The sequence below is a fragment of the Anolis carolinensis genome, unplaced genomic scaffold, assembly GCF_035594765.1.
Source record: "Anolis carolinensis isolate JA03-04 unplaced genomic scaffold, rAnoCar3.1.pri scaffold_15, whole genome shotgun sequence".
Classification (NCBI taxonomy): domain Eukaryota; kingdom Metazoa; phylum Chordata; class Lepidosauria; order Squamata; family Dactyloidae; genus Anolis; species Anolis carolinensis.
In genome coordinates, this window is record NW_026943826.1 from 6,035,839 (window position 1) to 6,063,662 (window position 27,824).

Below are 27,824 nucleotides of genomic sequence, written 5' to 3' on the forward strand. Positions count from 1 at the left end.
AAAACCTATTAAACATCAAATTAGGTTATGATTTTACAAATTAAGCACCAAAACATCATGTTAGACAACAAATTTGAAAGAAAAAGGAGTTCAATACGCAGTAATGTTATGTTGTAATTACTGTATTTACGAATTTAGCACCAAAATATCACGATGTATTGAAATCATTGACTACAAAAATGGCTTGGATAATCCAGAAACTTGGATAAGCGAGGCTTGGATGAGTGAGACTCTACTGTATTACTAATAATATTACAGTATAGTGGTATAGTGCAATATAGTAATATATAATGCTAATATTGTGCTATGCTAGTAATACAGTAGAGCAGGGGTCCCCAAACTAAGGCCCGGGGGCCGGATGCGGCCCATCGAAGCTATTTATCCGGCCCTCACGGCACAAGGGCAGAAGGGGGTTGGACTAAATGACCCAAGGGGTCTCTTCTTCTCTTTCAACCCTTATTATTATTATTATTATTATTATTATTATTATTATTGTTATATTGTGTGACACAGCAAACAAGATAGATATGCTGGATTTTGTATCACAAAATCACATTATTATTATTATTAATAACATTGAGGCTGGGTGGCCATCTGTCAGGGGTGCTTTGCTTGTGCTTTTGGTGCACAAAGGCAGAAGGGGATTGGACTAAATGGCCCAAAGGGTCTCTTCCAACCCTCTTTATTATTATTATTATTATTATTATTATTATTATTAATAATAATAATTAACATTGAGGCTGGGTGGCCATCTGTCAGGGGTGCTTTGCTTGTGCTTTTGGTGCACAAAGGCAGAAGGGGATTGGACTAAATGGCCCAAAGGGTCTCTTCCAACCCTCTTTATTATTATTATTATTATTATTATTATTATTATTAATAATAATTAACATTGAGGCTGGGTGGCCATCTGTCAGGGGTGCTTTGCTAGTGCTTTTGATGCACAAAGGCAGAAGGGGATTGGACTAAATGGCCCAAAGGGTCTCTTCCAACCCTCTTTTTTATTATTGTTGTTGTTATTTATTTATTTATTTATTTATTTATTTATTATTAACATTGAGGTTGGGTGGCCAACTATAGTCCGGCCCTCCAACAGTCCGAAGGATCGTGAACTGGCCCCGTGTTTAAAAAGTTTGGGGACCCCTGCAGTAGAGTCTCACTTATCCAACACTCGCTTATCCAAGGTTCTGGATTATCCAAGGCATTTTTGTAGTCAATGTTTTCAATATATCGTGATATCGACTCTACTGTACTTTGGGTCCCTTCCACACAGCTGTATAAAATCTCACATTACCTGTTTCCATCTGGATTATATAGCAGTGTGGACTCAGATAACCCGGTTGTGGATTATCTGCCTTTTGATTCTGTGTGGAGTCTGGTTTCTCCAACGTGAGGGAGGCCTACCTCTAGTGGCGATGGTGCCACAAAAATGGTCCCTCCCTCTCCGTCGCCTGGCAACCGGGACCCCTCCCGATTTCCCAAAGATGGTCTCGCCCTGCCTTCTCCTCCCCATTGGTTCCTCCCTCTCGGTTGCTTGGCAACGGGTGTCCCCCTCCCACCCTCCTCTTTCCCCATTGGCTGGCCCGGCTCCGTCGCCTGGCAACCAGCGCTGGGCGGGAGAGGAGGAGGAGGAGGAGGCGGTGAGGGGCTGGGGCGCCGCCATCTTAGTTGGCTTGGCAGCGGCGGGAGGAGAAGAAGGTTTTCCTCACCTGAGGCCTCGCTCTTCTCCTTGAGGAAGGCAGGGAGCGAAGAAGGAAGGAAGGAAGGAAGGAAGGGGGCCTTGGCCTGGTCCCGTTGGGGGTCGGTTGGGGGGCCACCGCCGGAGGAGGAGGAGGAGGCCCGGCCTGCAGAGATGCTGCTCTCCCCGCTGGCCCCCGCCTGGCTCCTGGCCACCCTGCTCTGCGGAGGAGCCCCGTCATCCGCCATCGCCACGCGAGGTGAGGCCTTGAAAGGGACGGGGACAACACAGGTTAGGGCAGGGGTCCTCAAACTTTTGAAGCCGAGGGCCGGTCCACAATCCTTCAGACTGTTGAGGGGCCGAATTATCATTTGAAAAAAAAAAACTGAACAAATTCCTATGCACACTGCACATGTCTTATTTGTAGTGCAAAACAACAACAATAACAATGAAAGACCAATACAATATTTAAAAATGAAAATAATTTTAACCTACATAATCCTACCAGGATTTCAATGGGAAGTGTGGGCCTGCTTCTGGCCAATGAGATAGTCAAGTGAATTAGGATTGTTGTTGTTGTTGTGTGCCTTCAAGTCACTTCAGACTTTGGGCGAGCCTAAGTCTAAAATTAATTAATTATTTATTTACTACCTTTATTTACTACATTTATATCCTACCCTTCTCACCCTGAAGGGGACTCAGAGCAGCTGTATGTACATACAATATATTATATTATTAGCATAGCGCAATATTAGCATTATATATTACTATATTGAACTATACCACTATACTGTATTAATATTATTATATGGTATTATTATTAGTATTACAGTAGAGTCTCACTTATCCAACACTCGCTTATCCAACATTCTGGATTATCCAACGCATTTTTGTAGTCAATGTTTTCAATATATCATGATATTTTGGTGCTAAATTCGTAAATACAGTAATTACAACATAACCTTACTGCACATTGAACTACTTTTTCTATCAAATTTGTTGTATAACATGATGTTTTGGTGCTTAATTTGTAAAATCATAACCTAATTTGATGTTTAATAGGCTTTTCCTTAATCTCTCCTTATTATCCAACATATTTGCTTATCCAACGTTCTGCCGGCCCGTTTATGTTGGATAAGTGAGACTCTACTGTATATTGTATAAAATGATATTATTATTATCAATATCATATGTATATATATATATATATATTATTAAAACTGATATAAAAATATTATAAATGAGGGCGGGGGCCAGGTAAATGACCTTGGTGGGCCGCATCCGGCCCCCGGGCCTTAGTTTGGGGACCTCTGGGTTAGGGCCTAGGACGGGCATGGGCCAACTTGGGCCCTCCAGGTGTTTTGGACTCCAACTCCCACAATTCCTAACAGCCGGCAGGCTGTTAGGAATTGTGGGAGTTGGAGTCCAAAACACCTGGAGGGCCCAAGTTGGCCCATGCCAGGGTTAGAGCCTAGGACAGGTGTTTAGGACTTCAATTTATTTATTTATTTACTACAAATTCTACAATATATTATATTACTAGCATAGCACAATATTAGCATTGTATATTACTATATTAGGGGCCCCTGGTGGTGGCGAAGTGTGTTAAAGCGCTGAGCTGCTGAACTTGCAGACCGAAAGGTCCCGGGTTCAAATCCCGGGAGCGGAATGAGCGCCCGCTGGGTGTATTTTCACCACACTGGGCCCAAATACCCCATACACCCACATTTGAATACTGGTGGGGTTAAGGAGGGGATTGGTTTTGCCATTTGGGAGTTGTAGTTGCTGGGATCTGTAGTTCACCTCCAATCGAGTCAATTCTATTATAATTGTATATTTATATTACATGTGTGGCCCCGGTGGCGAAGTGCCTTAAAGCGCTGAGCTGCTGAACTTAGATCCAGAAGTCAAAGTGAATTGAGATCCTGAAAGGTGGCATTTATTTATTTAGTACATTTATAGCCCGCCCTTATCATCCCGAAGGGGACTTAGAGCGGCTTACAAATTAAATACTACACTAATATTATAATACATTGTATATACATGTAATATTAATAATAATATTATGATGTAATACAATGTAATAATAATTATAATTGACTATTATAATTGTATATTTATATTACATGCAATATTACTAATAATATTGCGATATAGTTCTATAATATAATGTATGTATATATACTTGTAAACCGCCCTGAGTCCCCTTCGGGGTGAGAAGGGCGGTATATAAATGTTGCAAATAAATAAATAAATAAATAAATTTACATACCATATTATATTATTAGCATAGCACAATACTGGCAATAAATTACTATATTGTACTATATCGATATATTGTAATATTATTAGTAATATTACATGTAATAGATAATATATAATTAATATTATTATATTGTATTACAGTAGAGTCTCACTTATCCAAGCTAAACGGGCTGGCAGAAGCTTGGATAAGTGAATATCTTGGATAATAAGGAGGGATTAAGGAAAAGCCTATTACACATCAAATTAGGTTATGATTTTACAAATCAAGCACCAAAACATTATGTTTTACAACAAATTTGACAGAAAAAGCAGTTCAATATGCAGTAATGTTATGTTGTAATTACTGTATTTACGAATTTAGCACCAAAATATCACGATATATTGAAAACATTGACTACAAAAATGGCTTGGATAATCCAGAATCTTGGATAAGCGAGACTTGGATAAGTGAGACTCTACTGTATTAATATTATGTTGTAATACAAAATATGATAAATATTATATTTATATACAATATATTGAGTCCCTGGTGATGGCACAGTGTGTTAAAGCGCTGAGCTGCTGAACTTGCAGACCGAAAGGTCCCAGGTTCAAACCCCGGGAGCGGAATGAGCGCCCTCTGTTAGCCCCAGCTCCTGCCAACCTAGCAGTTCGAAAACATGCCAATGTGAGTAGATCAATAGGTACCGCTCAGGCGGGAAGGTAACGGCGCTCCATGCAGTCATGCCAATGGCTACATGACTTTGGAGGTGTCTACGGACAACGCCGGCTCTTCGGGTTAGAAATAGAGATGAGCACCAACCCCCAGAGTCGGACACAACTGGACTTAATGTCAGGGAAAAACCTTTACCTTTACTATGTCTCCTCTCAACCTATATATATGTGTGTACGTGTGTGTGTATATATGGTCTTCAGGCCAGAAAAGATTCTTTCTTCCAAAATCACAGCAACAATAACCACAGAAACATTTACATTACATTTTTGCAATATTCCTATTTACCTCCAACAGACAAAATTTCTTTCTCCCACCCTAGACATTATTCCACAGATATATAAACCCCACTTGCCTAGTTTCCAACAGACCTTACCACCTCTGAGGATGCCTGCCATAGATGTGGATGAAACATCAGGAGAGAATGCTTCTGGAACATAGCCAGACAGCTTGGAAAACTCACAGCAATACAGAGAGATGGTTCGTTGCAATGTATGGATAGAATAATGGACAATCTATATTTGCAGACCTACCCCTTTGGCAATCTATTAGATAGACAGATAGATGGCTGCAATAGAGAGAATGCCAAGGGGGTAGGTTTGCAAATATAGATTGTAACCAAAGAGAGAATTGCTATGTGTAGATAGATAGATAGCAAATATGTACTGAAACTATCTATATTGCTTGGTTGTAAGAATGGCGGTGCCAGAGGGGTATATAAAACCATGTGTGTGTGCATGGTTAGATAGTTGCTATATATATATATATATATATATATATATATATATATATATATATAAGAAAGAGAGAGAGAGAAACTATGTGTAGATAGAACAATGTGTCTATGTATATGTTTACAATCTCTTATTTGCAAATCTACCCTTAGCTCTATTGGATAGATAACTGCAATATTTATAGTTCCTGGAGAAATCTGACTTGGCCACTCTGATACATCCACTGATGGTTACACCCTGTTTGGACTACTGTAATGTGCTCTATGTGGGACTGCTCTTGAAAAGTGTACAGAAACTCCAATTTGTCCAGAGAACAGCAGCCAGGCTGCTTACTGGAGCTGATTCCAGGGAGCACAGCGTTCCCCTGTTGAAACAGCTCTATTGGCTCCCAATTTGTTTTCGGGCCCAGTTCAAGTTGCTGCTTTTAACCTCTAAAGTCCTACATGACTTCGGTCCAGGTTACTTGAGACACCATGTCCCCCTACACAGGCCGGGTAGACGTCTCAGGTCTAATAAGGAGACCCTGATGCACTTTATTTATTTATTTATATCCTGCTTTATCTCTGCATATGGAGACTCAAAGCGGCTCACAATCAAAAAAATTACAACGTAAAATATACAATAATAAAACAGTGTATTATATGTTATATATCATCAGTAGTATTATATTTAATATATTAGTATTATATTAAGTATTATTGTATTAGTATTATATTGTAGTACACGATAATGTTATTAATATATATATATACTAGCTGTGCCCAGCCACGTGTTGCTGTGGCATTTTCTGGTGGCGTTGGTGAGAAATTGTTGAGGTAGTGGTGGTATTGAATGTCTGTTGTATGGTAGTCTTTATGTTTAGTATGCAAACTAAGTGGATTATATGGCAGTGTGGAGTCAAGATAATCCAGTTCAAAGCAGATAATCTAAGATTCTAAATGGGTTATATAGCTGTGTGGAAGGGCCTTGAGTCTACACTGCCATATAATCCAGTTAAAATCTGATAATCTGTGGAAGAGGCCTAAGTGAGGCCTAACTGTGCCTGTCCCCTGGGCTGAGTAGGTTGCTAGGAGACCAAGTAGGCAGAGCTTAGCCTTCTAACTGGCAGCAATTGGATAAAAACTATTATTCCTCTCCCTCTAATTAGGACTTTTTCTTTTCTTTTTGTTGTATCAACCTAGAGCCATGAATGATGGATTGTGTTGTCAAATTTCGAGGTTGGGGGGCCTGTAGTTTTGTTGTTTTGTCCGCTGCCCTGATGCCATCACTCTTTTATATATATAGATAGATGTATTATTTGGATAGCACAATATTAGTATTATATTGAACTATACTGCAATATTATTAGTATTATTACATGTAATATAGAATATAGAATTATTATATTGTTATATGTTCTTATATTGCACTATATTATTATACCACAATATATATAATACACTACCAGTATATTATACTATTAGTATTATACATTGTACTATATCATAAGTTGTACTATCTAGTGCAACAATCTATCTGTCTATCTCTAATAAAGTGCCAAAGGGGTAGGTCTGCAAATATAGATTGTAACTAAAGAGTGTTACTGTGTATAGGGATCTTTCTATTGCGTGGTTGCAAGAACAAGATGCCAAAGTGGGAAGGTTATTATGATTGTGATTATTGTTATGTGTGTGTATGTATGTATGTATGTATGTATTCGTAATCCACATTTTTCTCTGTGATTGAGATGCAAAGCAACTCAACAATACAATTTTAAACCCCCAGCATATAAATATTAAAATAGCTAATATATATATTTATAGAGAGAGTTTGTGTGTGTGTTGTGATAGACTGGTAGGGAGGTAGAGTCTTTTAATATACAAGATCACTGTTATACTATACAATATATAAACGCCCTATAGCCACATCGCTGGGAGAAGCTCCATTGACCTCAGTGTGCTTTTTCCTTCTAAAGAGACCTATATGTCACGAATGAGCCCGGTTATGCATTTGGGCATATCTTTGCTTGCATAGGAATACAGTGTTTGCATATGTAATGGCTGTAATAGCTTGTCAACCTCGCATGCCATATGTTATGAGGCTGTTTCCATATTCCTCTTGTGTAGCCTCATTCTGTTGCAGTTCGTCATATTAATTCAATTAATTGCAATGTAGAGTCTCTCACTGCTTTTTAACACTGTAATATTGTGTCAAGGGGTTCCATAAATAATAATGGTATTTAATAATGTGTTGTAATATCACGGCAGTACGTTATAGCGATATTAATATAATGCATCATTAATAACTTTAATGGCAGTGTGATATTGCATCATTTAATAAACCTATATTAACATCCCTCAGAATATTATGGCAACTATATGTGTTCATAGAAAATTCTATATTAATCTGTTAAACAAGGGTATTATTTAATAGTGCAATCATTAGTTAACGTAGTAATATAGTCCTCATACAGTAAAGATGCTGAAAATTCTTAGTGTTGGATTCTTGAGGATAATGTTCCTATTTGAAATCTCTATTTGCTGCTATTTTAGAAGGGGGTGAGAGGGATGTAGGCCTCCTTCCTTCTCTCTCTCCCACTGCATAGCAACAGCACAAGCCCACTGCCTTCTGTCTCAGCAGAATGTCTTTTCTTGCCTTGCAGAGCAGTTTGGTTGTGACTTTTGTGTGCATGAAACCCACAGCCTCACAGATCCATAAGCGGTAAATGCTTCCTCCGACCCTCTTTCCTCCAAATATACATGAAGGCCACCCCTCCTTATTTAAGAATTCCCTCTTCCCTGCACTTTTTTCTTCCCGACTCCAAATTTTTGATTTTGCATCCAATTTATGTCATGCTCTGTTTCTTATACTGGTTTCTACCTTCTGGGTGGGTTCATGGCCCTTTTTGCTTTCCTCTGTTTCTCCTCCTGTCCCTTTCAGTCCTATCAGTTTTGCAGAGCCCTCTCCATAACAGACTGACTTTCCTCTTCCACCTGGACGCTCCACACAGATACTTCCCCTGTCCCATAGTCTGGGAGAGCGTCATGGTCATTTGCCTCTCAGTAGCGTCTTCCTAAAGTTTAGAACTCTACCCTCCTTGTGCCTGGTTGGCACAGGCAATGATGACCTCCCAACACCTCCCAACAAAGGATTCCCCCAGGCAGGAAGCAGCCAGGCATTGGAGCTGCAATGCCATTCAGTGCTATTCAAGGTGGTCAATGGCAACATTCACACAGACAAGAGTTCTTTCTCCCACCGTGGACATTCTACCTCACTTGCCTAGTTTCCAACAGATCTCACAACCTCTGAGGATGCCTGCCATAGATGTGGGTGAAACATCAGGAGAGAGTGCTTCTGGAAAATGGCCATACAGCCCAGAAAACTCACAGCAACCCAGTGATTCTGGCCATGAAAGTCTTTGACAACACAATGATTAGGATGATGGTTAATAACATCTATTTGATGATTAATTGTTGTGGGTTTGATTTATCTGCCCATTCTACAATAGCTCCATCGTTGATGCTTTGCCATTATTACATTGCACTTTATTGTCCATTTTAGCTGTGAAACTACCTCTCCCCATTTTGGAATATTCTGTACTTTGGCCTAGATCTGTGCATTAGTCTCTTGTTTTTAACATTTTATGCTGTATGTTGATTTTAATGACTGTTTTATTGATGCTGATGTTTTTATTGTTGGGATATTTGTTTTATTGTTTTGTTGTTGTTATTATATTGTTGTATCAGACAAGGCCCCATGTAAGCCGCCCCCAGTCCCTTCGGGGAGATGGGACGGGATATAAAAATAAAGTTATTATTATTATTATTACAGTAGAGTCTCACTTATCCAACACTCGCTTATCCAACGTTCTGGATTATCCAATGCATTTTTGTAGTCAATGTTTTCAATATATCGTGATATTTTGGTGCTAAATTCGTAAATACAGTAATTACTACATAGCATTACTGCATATTGAACTACATTTGCTGTCAAATTTGTTGTATAACATGATGTTTTGGTGCTTAATTTGTAAAATCATAACCTAATTTGATGTTTAATAGGCTTTTCCTTAATCTCTCCTTATTATCCAACATATTCGCTTATCCAACGTTCTGCCGGCCCGTTTACATTGGATAAGTGAGACTCTACTGTATTATAGGTTTGGCTTTGGAAGATTGCTTTAGTCCTTAAAAGAATCATCACCAAGAGCCAGACTTTTCCCCTTTGAAAGGTTTTGTTTTTATTCAACCCCACAAAGGAAAATCTGGTTTTGGCAGTGTTCAGGTCTTTAATACAGGGGCACCTTCCCCCTCTTCTCATCCCAGTTTGAATACCGTGGAACATCTCTCTTCCTAAAGAGATCTGTTTCAGTGATATCTGGTCAATATATGGCCTTGGCTGCATAGGCTGGAAAAAGCAGGGGAGGGGTGTCTGCCCTTGCAAGGTTTTAATTTAATCTCTGGTACCCCGTCTAATCCATCTGGGGTTAAATCCGCCTCTTCCACTCCGCGCCTCCTTGCCTTATGTCCCTCCCTCTGTGCCTATACATTAAGCTCCTTTCCCCATCGGGATTTAACTCGCCCTAATCGCTTCCCCCAAATCAGATGCCCTCTTGGGTCCAGAACAGGGCGTAAATGGGGAGAAAAGGGGGTAACTGCATCCTTGGCATGTGTTTGGGGGATTTCTAGCCTATCCAGGTAGTGCCATGTGGAGCAGATGGCCATAAGCCTGTGTGTCCTTTCTGGAAGGTGACAGAAATATGATGGGGATGCCGCTGTTCCTGTCCGGAGTAAGAGACACTGTAGAGGACGGTAGAGGATAATGTTTACATGACACCGCAGTGAACTCTCCGCCTCCCTTTTTCCCCCTCCTGCTGAACGGCGTAGCTTTGGCACAACTACCCCTCCTTTTTCTTTCCTTGCAGCGTCTGGCCTTGGTGTAGGGCATCTTGTAAAAGACGAAGACCGATTCATCTCACTGCAAATAGAGACAGTTTACCACCCATTCCTTCCTCCAGGAAAAATCTTCAAGCTGTTCTTGGTCAGATGATGATGGGAAGCAGTGACTATTCGTGCTTGTTGAAAGCCATATCCTTGCCTACTTTTGGCTTCTGATCTTGGCTAGCAGTCAGAATGCAATGTGTGGGGTGTAATGGCATTGCTTTGTGTTTGTGTGCAAGAGAGGAGGGGAGAGTTTGCAGCAGCCATGCAGCGTAGTTGCATATACAGACACACACTTTGTTGTTTGGTTACATAAATCCTCATCTCTCTCTCATCCCCCTTCTAATGATTTTGGATTTCTGCAAGGCTATCTTTCTGTCATTCCTTTGGGGCTAAGCAAGCAGGATTGCTCCCAGCTGCACAGAAAGGCTAAATAAACTTCATGAATGGTAAACCATTTAGCTGCCTTAAATGCTGCTTGTCTTCAGATGCCTGAAAGCTATTTTCCCTCCTCTCTGCTCCCTTTGTGCTTCCCCATTCCCTTCCTTGCAGTGATGGCATTTGGGTCAGTGGAATTGTTTTTCTGATCTTCAGCTGTGAATAGATTGCAGGAAATCAGACACTGCATCCAGTCTCTGAGAACTTTAACTCCTGCTAGTTTCACCCCAAATGTGTTTGGTAGAGCAGCCACAATCTTCTTTGCAGGGATGTGGACTTTAGCTCCACTATTTTCCTATTGTCCGACTATTATTGTGTGCCTTCATGTCATTTCCAACTTCCTTTCATGGGCTGAGAGTCCCTTACCTGAAGTCCCTTACCTGAAGTCACCCAGTGGATTTCCATGGCTAAGCAGGGAATCAAACCTTGTTCTCCAAAGCCATAGTCCAACATTCAAACCACTACACCACTTTGGCTTAATCTGATTCTTTCATAACAGCATGTGTGTATCAATTAGTAATAATGGATTTTACACTCACATGGTTCCAGGAGAATGTAGTGTTCCATTTTTTTTGAAGTCCCACCTGCAACATAAAAAGAAAACGTCCATAAATCACGCTCAGCCAAAGACATGTGTGTTTGTCTGTTTCAGCATAGAAAAGATACAATAGCACCATTAAGACTAAGAATAGAAAATTTCTGAGGTAAGATTTTACCAGGCTGCTGCATCAGATGCATATTAATAATGATGATGATAATAATAATAATAATAATACACTATTATAATTGTATATTTATATTCCATGTAATATTACTAATAATATTGCAATATAGTTGTATAGAACAATATAATAATATATAATGTTTATATAATGCTTATATTGTGCTATACTAATAATCTATATATATATAAAAGGGTAATGAAATTTCAGCCTAGGACAAAACAACAATACTACACATCCCAGAAACACTAAACTTGGCAGCACAACCACTCATCCATGCCTCTACGTTCATACAACAAAAAGAAAAGAAAAAGTCCTAATTAGAGGGAGAGGTATAATTGTTTTTATCCAATTGCTGCCAGTTAAAAGGCTAAGCTCCGCTCACTTGGCCTCCTAGCAACCCACTCAGCCCAGGGGACAGGCAGAGTTAGGCCTCACTTAGGCCTCTTCCACACTGCCTATAAAATACAGATTATCAGATTTGAACTGGATTATATGGTAGTGTAGACTCAAGGCCCTTCCACACAGCTATATAACCCATTTATAATCTTATATTGTCTGCTTTGAACTGAATTATCTTGACTCCACACTGCCATATAATCCACTTCAGTGTGCAGTTGGACACAACTGGACTTAATGTCAGGGGAAAACCTTTACCCTTTACCTTAACTACCACCAATTCCTCAATACTTTATTTCCCATACCACCAGACTTCGCCACAGCAACGCGTGGCTGGGCACAGCTAGTATAATATATTGTATGTATATATAACTTGTAAGCCACCCTGAGTTCCCTTTAGGGTGAGAAGGGCAGGATATAAATGTCGCTAATAAAATAAATAAATAAATAAATATTGAAGTGAACTGGAATCCACAAAAGCTTATGCTACAAATTTCTATCAGTCGCAAAGGTGCTACAAGATTCTAAAATCGACATGCCCTTCCCATTTCCCAGAGGGACTTCCATACGGCCAAACCCTTCAGTAAAACCCTCATGAGCCTTGAAGTATCTGAAAAATTGAATACATATATTCTGGCATAAGGTTTTCCTTGTGATGAGATGGGCTTTGGCCCACATAGGCCCATGCCAGAATACACGGTGTTATTCTTTGAAATGGCAAAATAGTCATCTTTGTGTCACCGTTCTTATTCTTCACGTCTGGGGAGATGCAGCTTATTTCTATCTGCTCTCTTTCCTCAAACCAAATCCACTCCAAACGCAGCACTTCCACTTGTGACAATCTTATGCATATTTCATTACATCTTCGTCTTTTTGAGAAGCTGCGCCAGAACTGCATTCCCCATTAAAGATTGAGATGGTAATAAAAATGAGAACAGCTCCCAGAAAAGTTGTCATATTAGCATGTGAGTAGGTTAAGGGGTAAAGGGCAGTCAAAAATCACTTTGTACTTTGAGCAGTCCATCCTTGGAAGAACACATTCTATGTTTGGTGCCGTGGGAACTTTGGAAACATGGGTAGCCATCTTGGCCAGGAAGCCCCTGGTGGCACAGTGTGTTAAAATGCTGAGCTGCTGAACTTGCAGATTGAAAGGTTGCAGGTTCGAATCCGGGGAGCGGAGTGAGTGCCTGCTGTTAGCCCCAGTTTCTGCCAACCTAGCAGTTCAAAAACATGTAAATGTGAGTAGATCAATAGGTGCCACTCTGGTGGCAAGGTAACGGTGCTCCATGCAGTCATGCCGGCCACATGACCTTGGAGGTGTCTATGGACAATGCCGGCTCTTCGGCTTAGAAATGGAGATGAGCACCAACCCCCAGAGTCGGACACGACTAGACTTAACGTCAGGGAAACCTTTACCTACATCTTGGCCATCTTTGTAGTTTGGACATTCAAACACCTGTGTAGACTTCTATCGAGAAACAAATTGTTGTAGTTCCCATTTCAAATCCAGAATAGCTCTTTGGTAAAACTATCAACTCTTGGAAGGGTATCTAAGAAAAATATTAAGGAACCATTATGTCCTGTTAAAATATTTACCAGGAGTAATTATGTTGTTGATGGATGCCTTCAACTTTCTTCTGGCTCATGGCAACTTGAAGGCGACCCTGTAGTTGTACTTTTCTTGGCAAGGCGGGCTCTTAGCCGTCCTCTGAGGCCGAGAGAGTGTGACTTCTCCAAAGTCACCCAGTGGGTTTCTATGGCTGGACAGGGGTTCAATTTGTTAAGCCATTGATCCTTAACAATCCATTCAAGGACTGCCTAGGGAAGTTTTATATCAGATGAAGTAGACTCGGTCTATGAATGCTTATGCTTCAAACCTCTTTCTCCCAGTCTCAAAGGTGCAATAATACTCTTTTGCATAAAAAACCAATAGCATCGTTTTGAACTCTACCAGGAATAAATCTATTGATTCTTAATAGCCATTCATTAGCAGACTAAACCAAAATACTGTGCCTTAATGGGAGCCAGCATAGTATAGCGATTTAAGTGCTGGATTGGGACTCTGTCATAGGGTCTCAGGGTAAAGTGCAGGAAAATCAATTTCAAGCAATTCTAGGCAGTTAAAATAATTTAAGCATGATAAAAGCACAGTAACACAATTGGACATGTTAGTATCAAGACATTTTAAAAACCAGTTAAAACTGTTTAAATAATTTGATTATCTGCTGTGTTTGGACACATAGTAAGAGTTGGAAAAATAGTCATTCCAGCAAAAGGAGAGAAAAATCTCCTCTATTATGTTGGATTATAACTCCCATCAGTCTTAAAAGCTCTGTAGAAACCAGTAATAGTCATCTTGAAGACTTCCAGATGTTTTTGGATTGCTACTCCCATCTTATTGACTGTCCCCATGAGATATCAGTATGTTTCATGGGGATGGTCAATGAGATGGGAGTAGCAATCCAAAAACATCTGGAAGTCTTCAAGGTGACCATTATTGGTTTCTACAGGGCTTTTAATGCTGCAAATGGGAAAACCAGAAACTGATAAGGCGGAAGCCTATCTAGGTTTGGTTGCCTGATTGTTTACAGGAAACCAGGCAAGGAAACTATTTTAGAATGATGTGTGTGACCAGAAAAACAATGTGCCACAAAAGACCCATAAGAGGTACTTGTGGTCAAGCCAGGTAGAAATAGGAGTTCATTTTGTTGCCTAATGCATAGCTCATCAACAGTTGTGCATCCTTTGAGATGCTAAATTTTCCTCTTTTATTTCAGGGAATTTCTGATGAGTTGTCACAAAACTGCATTCCAGGTGCTCTCTTAGAGTGGGTTTATTTTAGTTGCAGTATAAATGTTTATTGAAATGTAAATTATTGTGTCCGCCCCCCCTTCCCCACCCGCTTCCCTGGGGCTGACATACTTGGGATGGAATCAGAAGTGGTGACATTTTATAGCTGCATCCAGATGGCCATTGCTTTTTCACTCAGTTTATGCTATTTATTCTTGCCAGCCTGAAAGTTTATTGTGAACCCAGAAGGGCTATCACAACAAAGGGACTCAGGGCTGTGCAGAGCTTTCCGGCCTGCCTTTTGGATCTATGAATTAGTGTGTCAGATGTGCTGATTCAATGTCTGGAACAGTCCAGGAAATCTTGCGCTTTGGAGGTTTCCTTTGCTGATATTTATTTACCCAAAGAGACTCAAACTATAGGTACTCCGGCCTTTGTTTCATTGATGCAGTGTTCAGGAATGTGACAGAGAACTGCTGATTTAAGAGTGGGCGCTTGGGAGTTGCATTGTGCGTTTAAATCCAGGGAATTAACTAGACGTGCCTAACAGACATCCGTTCCTGCAGGATCGGCTTTTCTCTGTGTTCCTTGTCTGCCCAGGAGCTTCTGTTTTGGAATTCAGTCCTACTTTTTAGCTTTGGTGCATTGCTGTAGAAGATCACAAAGCCCTTCACAGTTGGATCTAAATTACCGGCAGGCCTTGTCTGCTTTTAGAACAGACAAGCCTTCTCACCATTCACTGCTTTGTGGCAGTGAAAGGCCTTCAGCTCAGGTTTGCTTCCTTTGTTTCTGCTCTTTCACGATTCTCGAGTTTCTGACGGTGGGAACACAACAGCAGTGTGCTTTTGTTTTGGCCTGGGAAGTTGTCCTTTAAAGGGGAACATCACATCTTCGGCATTTATCTTTTTTCCTCTGCATGCTGTAGAAGCAGTTCATAGAAAAATGGTTGCATAACTGTACCCTAATGAGGTTGCTTCTTATATAGGTTTGTGAGAACAGAATCTTCACTTATGTATAGATGGCTGTGCATGTCACTTCTGACGCAGGTGTAGAAGGAAGCAAGCATTTTGTAAAATAGAATTTTTTGGTCATCTGGAGAGTGTTTTTTTCTCACTAAAAGTGACTAAGTGAAAAGACTCTTGATAATGTCTGTGATTGCGATGAGTTTATTGATGGATTGGTAGCATTCATACCTTAATCCAGGGGTCCCCAAACTAAGGCCCGGGGGCCACATCGAAGCCATTTATCTGGCCCCCACAGCACAAAGGCAGAAGGGGGTTGGACTCAATGGCCCAGGGTCTCTTCCAACCCTCTTTTTTATTATTATTATTATTATTATTATTATTATTATTATTATTATTATTATTAACATTGAGGCTGGCAGGCCATCTGTCAGGGGTGCTTTGCTTGTGCTTTTGATGCACAAAGGCAGGAGGGGGTTGGACTAAATGGCCCAAGGGGCCTCTTCCAGCCCTATTATTATTATTATTATTATTATTATTATTATTATTATTATTTATTAATATTGAGGCGGGGAGGCCATCTGTCAGGGGTGCTTTGCTTGTGCTTTTGGTGCACAAAGGCAGAAGGGGGTTGGACTCAATTGCTCAAAGGGTCTCTTCCAACCCTCTTTATTATTATTGACACAACAACATTGTATAATACAGCAAACAAGATAGATATGCTGGATTTCGTATCACAAAATCACAAGTCGATGATGATGATGATGATGATGATTATTGCTTTGCGGCCAACTATAGTCCGGCCCTCCAATGGTCTAAGGATCATGAACTGGCCCCCTGTTTAAAATGTTTGGGGACCCCTGCCTTAATCTATGGCTGAAAGGGCTTCCAGAATAGCTTGTGTATGTGTGCTCCTTCAAGTTATCTGTGATGGCTTATGGAAACCTCATGAATTTCATAGGGCTTTCCTAGAAAAGCAGTATTTTTGCCAGTTCCTTCCTCTGCAATATAGCCTAAAGCATCTGGTATTTCTTGGCAGTCTCCTGTCCAAGTACTGACTAGGCCTGAGTCTCCAAGATCAGATGGAATCTAGTTGGTGCCTTAGAGGTATTTTCGCCCAAAATAGATTGTTGTTGTGTACCTTCAAGTCATTTCTGATGTACAATGACTTAAGACAAACCTATTGCAGGACTTTTTTTTTGGCAAGATTTGTTGGGGCACGGATTGTTTATGCCTCCCTCTGAGAGAATGTCACTCTGTGTGTTTCCATGGCCAAATGGGAATGTGATCTCTGGTCTCCAAAGTCATACTTGAACACTCAAACCACTATGCCATGCTGTGATAATTGCTAAATTAGTTTGAGGTTGCAAAACAATTAGTTATTGGTCAGATGAGGAGTTTGAGACATCCAGCGCTTCTACTTCCTTGGCTGTAAGAATTTGTGTTTTGAAACTCCTCAAGAAACAGTACTCCGGAAGTCATTGTAAGCGCTGACCAATTTATGTGGTTTTCAGTAATTTTGTCATTCAAACCGCAGACAGCTTTCTTATCACAACTACCATGGTGCATTTCAATTGCATGTAAAAACCTTCACTCTCTCGGAGGAGTTCTGAGATCTATCTTGTGGACTCCCTTCTGTTGTCTACAAAATATTGGCCACCCATTGTGCTAGGCTTCCAGGCTAAAGACGGTCTCCCATGATTTCATAGCAGGCATCCACAGAGGTTGTGATGTCCGTTGGAAACTAGGCAAGTGGGGTTTATATATCCAGCTTGGAAGAAAGAACTCTTGTCTGTTGGAGGCAAGTGCGAATGTTGCCATTAGTCAAGCATACCCTGTGAGGCTAGGTGTGTTGTGTTCCAGAACTTTGTCAGTCTGGATTCGGAAGTCCCACAGTATCTTTGCGTGCTCATTTTCCATTACCTTTGCAGGTTTGTGATCCCACCAGTTCTTTACTGCTGTGAGGTGGTACTTGAGGCATAAGTTCCAATGAATCATTTGGGCCACATAGTTGTGCCTCTGTTTGTAGTCTGTCTGTGCGATTTTCTTACAGCAGCTGAGGGTATGATCAATGGTTTCGTCAGCTTCCTTGCACAGTCTGCATTTTGGGTCACTGGCTGATTGTTCAATTTTGGCCTGAATTGCCTTTGTTCTGCTGGCTTGCTCCTGGGCTGCAAGGATCAGGCCTTCTGTCTCCTTCTTCAGGATCCCATTCGTGAGCCAGAGCCAGGTCTTCTTATCAGCTTTTGCTTCAATTTTGTCAAGGAATTTTCCATGCAATGTTTTGTTATGCCAGGTGTCAGCTCTAGTTTGTAGTGCGGTTTTCTTGTACTGGTTTTTTGTCTGCTGTGCTTTGAGGAGTTTCTGATTTTTCACATGGCAGTGAAAGTGGTGTCAAACAGTATTAATTCTACAGTGCATCTCAGGGAGATAGGGCGGAATATAAATGTTATTTATTATTAGTGTAGGTGGCACCCCTCGTGATAAAGAGGCAACTGGGGAGAATTTGACCCCCGGCTCCCCCAAAGAAGGCACAGAAGGGATAGTTCGACATGATGAGATTTAGTGTTTGGCGCAGGATCTTCAAGTAGGATTATTGCTTGCATATTGTCAAGTCACCCACTGGGAATGAAATATCATACCTCAATTGCCAGTAAAAGCCAGATTCTAATCCACTTGACCCTTGGAAACCTTCCTATCTTTAACCTAATCAATAAGGCATTGACCTTGCCAAAGGAACTACATTAGCCTTTTTTTCTTCCTTTCTTCTTCCTCCTATAAAGCCCTCACAGTCCTTTTTTTCAGTGCGATGAAAACAGTTTGGATAATGTGATCTCTTTCCCTTCCCGCACCTCTAAAGATGCCATTAAATCTTAATTGCAGAACATATCTGCAGGGCATACGACAGTTGTTTTTAATGTTTTTGCTTTAATCTCCCAGACTTATTTTGGTAACAAAAGCTGCAGTATTTCAGCTGGCAAGTCATATTAAGAACGTATTTATTATCCCTTCTGAGGGGGAAACCTGTGCTGACTACTGAAGCTGGTTAATCCAACCTGTTTTGTATCTGAGAAGATTGCAGTGGGGAGGAATCAGTGCCACTCACAATATTTAGAAGCGGTTTAGCTTGTTTAAAGTGATAAGGACTTAGGAATCTTGACTTGTTTAACCCATAGTTTGTTATTGTGTCTAAAGCCAGTGTTGCTTGTCCTTTGATTATTTTTCTACCTGAGTGTGTGAAATAGAAGCTGACAAAAAATAAAAAGTGCTCCAAATGGGGGAAAATAAATGCTTGATTTGATTGTTCTCCAGATAGTGAACCATGACTAAAATGAACCATGGTTTAACGTGACATGCAGATATTGCCAGTGTGTCAGATCATTGCAAACTATTTCCCCAAAATAATAACCTGGGATCAGTTTATCTTCAGAAATTGCTTTTTTCTCAATGGGTTGCACCAAAATTTTCTGTAGGAAAGAGTTTGATCTGGTTTCCTCCTCCCAAAAATGTGCTCTTGTTGGTTTCTTCAAGTGAAGAAACAGTAAATCCTAAATTCTCCTTTTTTTGCACTATCCTCCAGGCTCATTTGGGCTGTACTGCTTTTGGTATCTTTCTTCTCCAAACACTAACTTAAGAATAAAACCAGGCCAAAGCCAGGTTTTGAATCTGCTTTATCAAAATTGTCAGCTCCAAATGAAGGTCGGTTTTTCAGCACCAGCCACTTGTGCGTCAAGGGACATTTCCATCTTCTCTTGGATTAAATGTGAGCTGGGATGTAGTGCTGTCGCATCTTATCATGGGATTTGCAGCTGATTCTAGCAGGGTCTCTGGAAGGTAGGACAGAATATTGTATTTCCAGAAAACTGACAGAACTTATCCTTGCTTATGTGACAGGAGATTAGCGGCAGCTAATGTACTCGGTTGATGTATTTTTGGAGACCAAACTTGTCTTATTTCTACATTCTTGAGAAATGTCACAGCAGCCATCATACACCTTTGAGAGAGTCTCAAACAGAAATTGAAGCAAGCCACCCATTTCTAATATGTTCGCTCATTTGCTTTCAGATTTAATTTCATTATGCCTCTGTTGTGGCCTAGCTTCGCTGTTCTGATGGAATTTGAGTCTGGTTTAAATCCTTTGGTCCATGCAAAAGTAAGAACTGGTTTTGTATTATAGGATAATGGTTTGTCATCCTGGCCTTACCAAAATAATGGTTTGCCAATTCTGGCCTTCAAAAGAGCAACTTTCCATTGATAATTCCTTACATAAGAAGCTGTGTTTGACTAAAGTTCAGAATGGAGGGATGTTCTAATTAACCCAATCCATATTAATACTCGGATTTCATTGAAACAGGCTCTTCTGTCGGAAACATCAAAAGCTCAAAAAAATTAATCCAATTTTAATAACAAAAAATCTGGTTCTTTTAAATTCATTATCTACCCTGAGAAGCGTTTAATCATATTAACCTTCCTATAAAAGATGATTTATTAATCAAACTGTAAAGCCAAGATAAGGATTTTGACATAATAGTTAATTGTTCTAGTGTTCTCCTGTAGGTAACTCCAGCCTAGATAATTTGTTATATGGTGAAGGGGGAGGCTGTCACTTATGCATTGATGGCATAAGAAACCTCCACAAATCTCTTGTACGTGAAAGATTTGTCTCTCCTTGAGTGTGCAGTTTTCTTTTTTTCAGAGAAACTTGGGAAGCAGTCTCATTGAACTCAATGGTTGAGGGATACTAGTAAAGTTGTAGACCAGTGGTTCTTAACCTGTGGTCCCCAAGAACTAAAATATGGTCTAGGGCGTCACTGTTACTACACCGTTGCAACAAGAGCAAGTGGTTTCTCGAAACTCTTTTATAGTGCCGAGGCAAAGGGGATGTCTGGAGGGAACAGACTGACTACCCACAAAAGGCTCGACAACAAACCTCCTGACTGTTGCTTCTCCTCCTCCTCCCACCCCGCGAGTGGAGCCGTTCCATTTGTGGGGGCGCCTTAGTTTTTAGGACTGTACCTGGGGTTACTTGGGGTGCTGATTCAGAAAATTACACTGGATAGAACACATCAGCTCTAAATTATTAAATACGGTTTTCTGTGGGGGAGCAAATGGCGACTACTGGATGGCATATGTTCTGTATCAGAAACAAGAGCTGATGTGGTCTATTCAATGCAGTTTTCTGAATCAGCACCCCAAATCATCAAATCGAATCTAAAAACTGATTTGTAACCCTTTTGGCACTAATGTTGGAGAGAGGTCCCTGGTCAAAAAAAGGTTGGCAACCACTGTTGTATACAGTTGCCTCTTCCAAGCTGTGCCTTAGTTTTGAGCTTGCCTCTGCTTCCCAGTTAAATGTCTCTTGGATACACTGAAGAATGCCAAAATCAATCTTCTGCTTTTGAAGGATATGCAGGAGTGCCTCCGTTAGTATTAATTTTTCACATAGTAATATCCAAAAGAAAGCTATATTGCAGGATGTTATGTGTTCTACTTAACTTGATTACATTCACAGAGGGAAGCTCTAATCTGGCTACAAACCAAGCCGTCGGTGTTTTTTTACCTCCTTGATGGGAGTTGTGCTTTGTCCATATCTGGAGGATTACTAGCCCCCTCACTTTTTGTTTTAAACAAGAAAAAAGATTGGAGCATGCTGTTCTTAACCTTGCTTCCCTTTCCCTCTTCTTTTACAGTCAACAAGCACAAACCATGGATTGAAACGACGTACCACGGTATAGTTACCGAAAACGACAACATAGTCCTGCTGGATCCCCCCTTGATAGCACTGGACAAGGATGCGCCTCTGCGTTTTGCAGGTACGAGGGTCGAGGTGTTTGTGTGGTCATTCTTTTGTGCCTTGGAAAGCATGGCAATTGAAGAGCGGACTTCATTGAATCCATAGTCCTGAGTTTGCTGGACCTGTGCAGTACTGTTGCTCATAGGGTAGCTATAATTTGAAGCCCGCTTGACAGCAGGTGAACAACCAAATGGTTAAGCCTGGATGTGAGTGTATGGTCCTGTAGACTCTGGATCAGAGGTCCCCAAACTACGGCCCGGGGGCCATATGCGGCCCATAGAAGCCATTTATCCGGCCCCTGCAGAAACAGCTCCCTCCTCCTCCATCGAGGAAGTACATGCCTTCCAAAGCTTTGCTTGTTTATAATGATATTTTAATTATTATTTAATTTATTATTATTATTAGTTATTATTATTATTATTGACACAAAGACACAGTATATATAACACAGCAAATGAGATCTATATGCTGGATTTCAAATCACAAGTCGAATACTTCCCAAGTGTCTAGGACTGTGTATTGTATTACTACTATTATTATTATTGCTATTGTTATTTGGAGCCCCCGGTGGCGCAGTGGGTTAAAGCCTTATGACTTGAAGGTTGGGTTGCCAGGTTCAAATCCAACCTGGGGAGTGTGTGGATAAGCTCTCTCTATCGGCTCCAGCTCCATGCGGGGACATGAGAGAAACCTCCAACAAGGATGATCAAAACATCTGGGCAACGTTCCCTGGGCAACATCCTTGCAGACGGCCAATTCACACCAGAAGCGACTTACAGTTTCTCAAGTCACTCCTGACACACACAAAAATTATTATTATTATTATTGACACAACGACGTTGTATGACACAGCAAACAAGATAGATATGCTGGATTTCATATCACAAAATCACAAGTCGAACACTTCCCAAATGTCTAGGACTGTGTGATGTCTTTTCGGATGATGCGTGCAGATCCCAGTAGGGTGTCCTTTTGCAGTTGGCAGATCGTGATTTTGTCAATGTCTATTGTTTCCAAATGCCGGCTGAGATCTTTTGGGACGGCACCCAGTGTGCCCATCACCACCGGGACCACCTGCACTGGTTTCTGCCAGAGTCTTTGAAGTTCAATCTTGAGGTCCTGATAGCGGCTGAGTTTTTCCTGTTTTTTTCATCAATGCGACTGTCACCTGGGATGGCAACATCAATGATCCAAACCTTGTTCTTTTCCACAACTGTGATGTCTGGTGTGTTGTGTTCCAGAACTTTGTCTGTCTGGATTCGGAAGTCCCACAGTATCTTTGCGTGTTCATTTTCCACGACCTTTGCTGGTTTGTGATCCCACCAGTTCTTTTCTGCTGGGAGGTTGTACTTGAGGCATTATTATTATTTATTATTAATAATATTTATTATTATTATTATTATTATTACCAACATTGAGGCTGGGTGGCCATTTGTCAGGGTGATTTGTTTGTGCTTTTGGTGCACAAAGAAAGAGGGGGTTGAACTAAATGGCCCATGGGGTCTCTTCCAACCCTCTTTATTATTTTTATGATGATGATGATGATGATGATTATTAACATTGAGGCTGTATTTTTCCCGTTTTGTTTTTTTACTTCGAAATAAGATATGTGCAGCGTGCATAGGAATTTGTTCATAGTTTTTTTATAAACTATAGTCCGGCCCTCCAACGGTCTGAGGGACCGTGAACTGGCCCCCTGTTTGAAAAGTTTGGGGACCCCTGCTCTGGATTGTTCTCAGCATTTTAAAATGCCAACTCTGTTGCTCTTGTAGAAACATTTCATGCTCATTAGTTCAGACCTGGAAATACGGAACGCGCCTTAAACTGTGATCCTCCTGACTCCATTAGCATATGCAGAGCAGCAACAAAGCCCAGCTTTCTGTGCCCGTTGCTCTCCCGGCGCTCAGAAATGTATGTTTGGGTGGAATTCTTGGCTCTTTCTGTAGACCAATGAATGGCCAAATGAGTGCCACACTTCGAAGCCGTTAAGGAATGTGACACGCTTGGCATTTGTCCAGCGAAATGCCCGCCCCTCTCCTCCCTCTTCACTGTGAAATGGCAAGTGAAAATTGACCACTTCAGAACCTAAAGAGTCCTAGAAGCCATGTTAATGAAATCTACCAAAGTCAAACCCGTGAATGTAGAAGGGAGATTGTAAATGAAGAAAGCATGGAAGAAATGTAGCTGAGCAGTGTTAGGAAGGCTGGTAGTAAAGAACTGCTATATCAGGTTGAACTTTAGTAAACTGCCTCGAGTGGGGTATAAACAAATACAATAATCACCACCCTCACCAACTGCTATGGCCTAATAAATCTATTCTTCTGCCAAGTTAAATGTGACTTTCTAATCAAAGCCTCTGGGCTGCAATGAATGTTAAACAGATTTAATAGTTTAATATGCTATTAGAGTGTTAGAATTATTCCATGCGCCTTCAAGTCACCTGTCGGCTTACGGCTATTTTGGAGCAATATAATCTTCAGCTGCACATTTTGCGCACAATTTTAGAACAGTTCGGCCTAAAGGCACCAAATCCTACCTGATTTTAGAAGCTATGCTGGGTTAGCCTTTTTTAGTACAGTAGAGTCTCACTTATCCAACACTCGCTTATCCAACATTCTGGATTATTCAACACATTTTTGTAGTCAATGTTTTCAATGCGTGATATTTTGGTGCTAAATTCGTAAATACAGTAATTACTACATAGCATTACTGCGTATTGAACTACTTTTTCTGTCAAATTTGTTGTCTAACATGATGTTTTGGTGCTTAATTTGTAAAATCATAACCTAATTTGATGTTTAATAGGCTTTTCCTTAATCCCTCCTTTTTATCCAACATATTCGCTTATCCAACATTCTGCCGGCCCGTTTATGTTGGATAAGTGAGACTCTACTGTACTTTGAATGGTGACCAATTTTTTTGTGTCAGGAGCTTGAGAAACTGCAAGTCATTTCTGGTGTGAGAGAATTGGCTGTCTGCAAGAACGTTGCCCAGGGGATGCCCGGATGTTTTAAAATCCTGTGGGAGGCTTTTCTCATGTCCCCGCATGGGAAACTGGAGCTGACAGATGGGAGCTCAGCCTGCTCCCCGGATTCGAACCACTAACCTTTTGGTCAGTGGTCCTGCCGGGACAAGGATTTAACCTATTGCGCCACTGAATGAATGACTGTTTTTTAAGGACATCAGAGCTCCTATTCTTCATCAGGTTTGCGGAAGGATGTTAGGCAGATACCCAGGAGGACTTTTTTTCTGGTGTCCCACTTTTGAATTACTTTCTTCAGGCGGTTTGCCTATTGCCCTCATTTTAAAATTTGGATTCCAAATTTCAGGATTAGATTTGAGAAATGTTAATTGTAGAGTTAAAGTGGTGAATTCCTTAGATTTTGCTTAATTTTAATGTCCTGGGTTAACTAAAAGAAGAGGTCTTGTGGAGACTTAGTTGATTTCATTATAGTTCAGGAAACTCAGGTTTGCTTGTCAGGCACAGTGTTGATTGTTATTCCTGCTGTTTGTTGTGTGTTCATTTCATTGTCGTCAAAACTTGGGAGGCAACATTTTCTAAATCACAACAAAACCAACATGTGTTGCTTTTCTTTTCTGAAACAATGCAACATTCTTCATATTTTTCATTTCTTTTCTGAGTCATGTTTACTCTCTACTGCTAAACATTGCTTGAGTGGAATCATTTTGAAGGGTTGTTAATCATCTTTGTGTGTTAATTTTTTCTAATTAAACAAGTAATCGGAGGAAAAAGACATGTATAAATGAATATTGATGTGTGACTTACTTTAAACTGCCAGTTATATTCTTGAAATAATATTCCAAGCTTTGTTTAGTGTGCTGTAGTCTAGTCAGGGAATGTTTTGTGATTGACAGAGTACAAATATAAAATAAATTAGCTCTTCATTTGAACGCAGGCAATCCCTTATTTTTGTAAGAGACCTTCTAGTGACTTGGCTTTTAGCATCACGGTTCCGTTCATTATCGTTGTTATATGTTTCCAACTTATGGCAATCTTGTCATGAGGTTTTCTTGGCATAATGATATGGCCCAGATAGTGCTGTAGGGTATCTTAGACAACTGTCTTAATGCTCCCATAAATACAATTGTGGCACCGGGAGCATCATTGCACAGATTGTTGATGCCAAGAATGGCGATGCTCATCTTGCAGCTCAAATTGGTGCTCTTGTTTAGCATCCAGTTCAGGTGGCTGAGAGCCGAGCAAGCAAGACACAACTGTCACACTAACACACTTCTTGTGAGTCCACCTCCTCCTCCTCCTCCTCCTTTATTGAGCTATTGGCCCAATGTCTCCTCTTAATCCTTCTGTGGGAGTGTTGGACACCCAAAGTTCAGACAACCTGGAATTATGTGCTAATGAAAGGTAGGCAGCTGTTATTGAAATCTCCTTGGCGCCTGGACATTTTTGTGAGAATTTCACTTGTGAAGTCATTGGGCCTTCCCGCCGAGGGGGGAACTATCTTTCGGTAGGGTTGCTGTGAGTTTTCTGGACTATATTATTTATTTATTTATTTATTTATTTATTTACAGTATTTATATTCTGCCCTTCTCACCCCGAAGGGGACTCAGGGCGGATCACATTATAAACACATAGGGCAAACATTCAATGCCCATAAACACATCAAACAGAGACCGAGACAGACAAACGCAGAGGCAATTTAACCTTCTCCTGAGGGGATGTTCGATTCTGGCCACAGGGGGAGCAGCTGCTTCATCATCCACTCTGACGGCACTTCCTCATTCCAGGTCGTAAATTAGTTAAACTTGCCTCCCCACTTTTTTTTATAAGTGGTACCTTATTTCCTACTTGATAGATGCAATTATCTTTTGGGTTGCCAGGTCAGCAACAAGCAGGGGCTATTTTTTATTTTTTATTGACGGGTGCTCACCCTGCCACAGGCTGGCCTCGAACTCATGACCTCATGGTCAGAGAGATTTATTGCAGCTGCTCAACAGCCTGCGCCACAGCCCGGCATATATGGCCATGTTCCAGAAACATTCTCCCCTGACATTTCATCCACATCTGTAGCACCTGTTTTTGAGTGTTGTTCTTTGTTTACTGTCCTGATTTTAGAGTTTTTTAAATGCTGGTCGCCAGATTTTGTTCGTTTTCATGGTTTCCTCCTTTCTGTTGAAATTGTCCACCTGCTTGTGGATTTCCGTGGCTTCTCTGTGTCGTCTGACATGGTGGTTGTCAGAGTGGTCCAGCATTTCTGTGTTATGATATATATAATCACACACACACACACACACACACACACACATATATATATATATATGCGCTGTGTTCAGGTGGTTCCTCAAGTGCTCTGCTATGGCTGACTTCTCTGGTTGAATCAGTCTGCAGTGCCTTTCATGTTCCTTGGTTCGTGTTTGGGCAATGCTGCTGCGTTTGGTGGTCCCTAAATAGACTTATCCATAGCTGTATTATATACGGTAGACTCCTGCAGAGATGAGAAGATCACTCTTGTCCTTTGCTGAACATAGCATTTGTTGGATTTTCTTAGTGGATCTGTAGATAGTTTGTAGGTTGTGTTTCTCCCTCAGCTTCCTATGTGTTCAGTGGTTCCCTTGATGTATGGTAAGAACACTTTTCCTCTGGGTGGATCTTTGTTTTTAGGTGGAATGAAGTGGCTGCCTCAGGGAACAGATGCTGTGCAATGCAAGAGAGGTCTTGTTTCTTTCAAAAAATGAATTTCTATTAGGAGCGCTGAAACTTTCACAAAGACTTCTGGTTTTAACTTTGAGATAGGATCATTTGTCCTCTTGTATACGTTGACTTTGAAGCGAACCCCTCTGCTTTCAATGAGATTTAACTCCTAGCTAAATGAGATTATGAGAATTCTTTTGAAACCCTAAGGTTTATGGACTAGATGGTCCATGGTGTCTCTTCCAACTCTATTATTCTATGATTCTTAAGTAGTAAAGAGGAGGGAGCAATGACTCAATCAAGAATTGTATTTGATCATTCAAATCAGGACATGATCTTTCCTTTATCTCATGACGACTGAAGCTGAAATCATGTGTACGTTTAGAAGGGAATCTCAAGTGTTTCTAAACTTGAAAATACAGTAGAGTCTCACTTATCCAACGTTCTGGATTATCCAACGCATTTTTGTAGTCAATGTTTTCAATATATTGTGATATTTTGGTGCTAAATTTGTAAATACAGTAATTACTACATAGCATTACTGCGTATTGAACTACGTTTTCTGTCAAATTTGTTGTAGAACATGATGTTTTGGTGCTTAATTTGTAAAATCATAACTTAATTTAATGTTTAATAGGCTTTTCCTTAATCTCTCCTTATTATCCAACATATTCGCTTATCCAACGTTCTGCCGGCCCGTTTATGTTGGATAAGTGAGACTCTACTGTAGTGGGTGGGTTGGG

General features: G+C 40.7%; 1 protein-coding gene and 1 long non-coding RNA gene across 7 annotated transcripts in view; one reads left to right on the top strand and one right to left on the bottom strand.

The window, feature by feature from the left end:
- The window catches only part of LOC134294532 (uncharacterized), a 56,311-nt gene extending 54,858 nt beyond the window's left edge, over positions 1–1,453 (bottom strand). For both annotated transcript variants that reach the window (XR_010001397.1, XR_010001396.1), the window contains exon 1: positions 1,292–1,453. This is a non-coding gene — a long non-coding RNA (uncharacterized LOC134294532). The remainder of the gene's footprint in view (positions 1–1,291) is intronic.
- A 127-nt stretch (positions 1,454–1,580) lies between these two features.
- The window catches only part of clstn1 (calsyntenin 1), a 74,051-nt gene continuing 47,807 nt past the window's right edge, over positions 1,581–27,824 (top strand). For all 5 annotated transcript variants that reach the window (XR_010001393.1, XM_062965994.1, XM_062965996.1 and 2 more), the window contains exons 1-2: positions 1,581–1,934; positions 21,307–21,429. Coding sequence is in view for 4 of the 5 variants with exons in the window: in XM_062965994.1 (XP_062822064.1) it covers positions 1,850–1,934; positions 21,307–21,429 (208 nt within the window). In the remaining variant the exon portion in view is untranslated. The remainder of the gene's footprint in view (positions 1,935–21,306; positions 21,430–27,824) is intronic.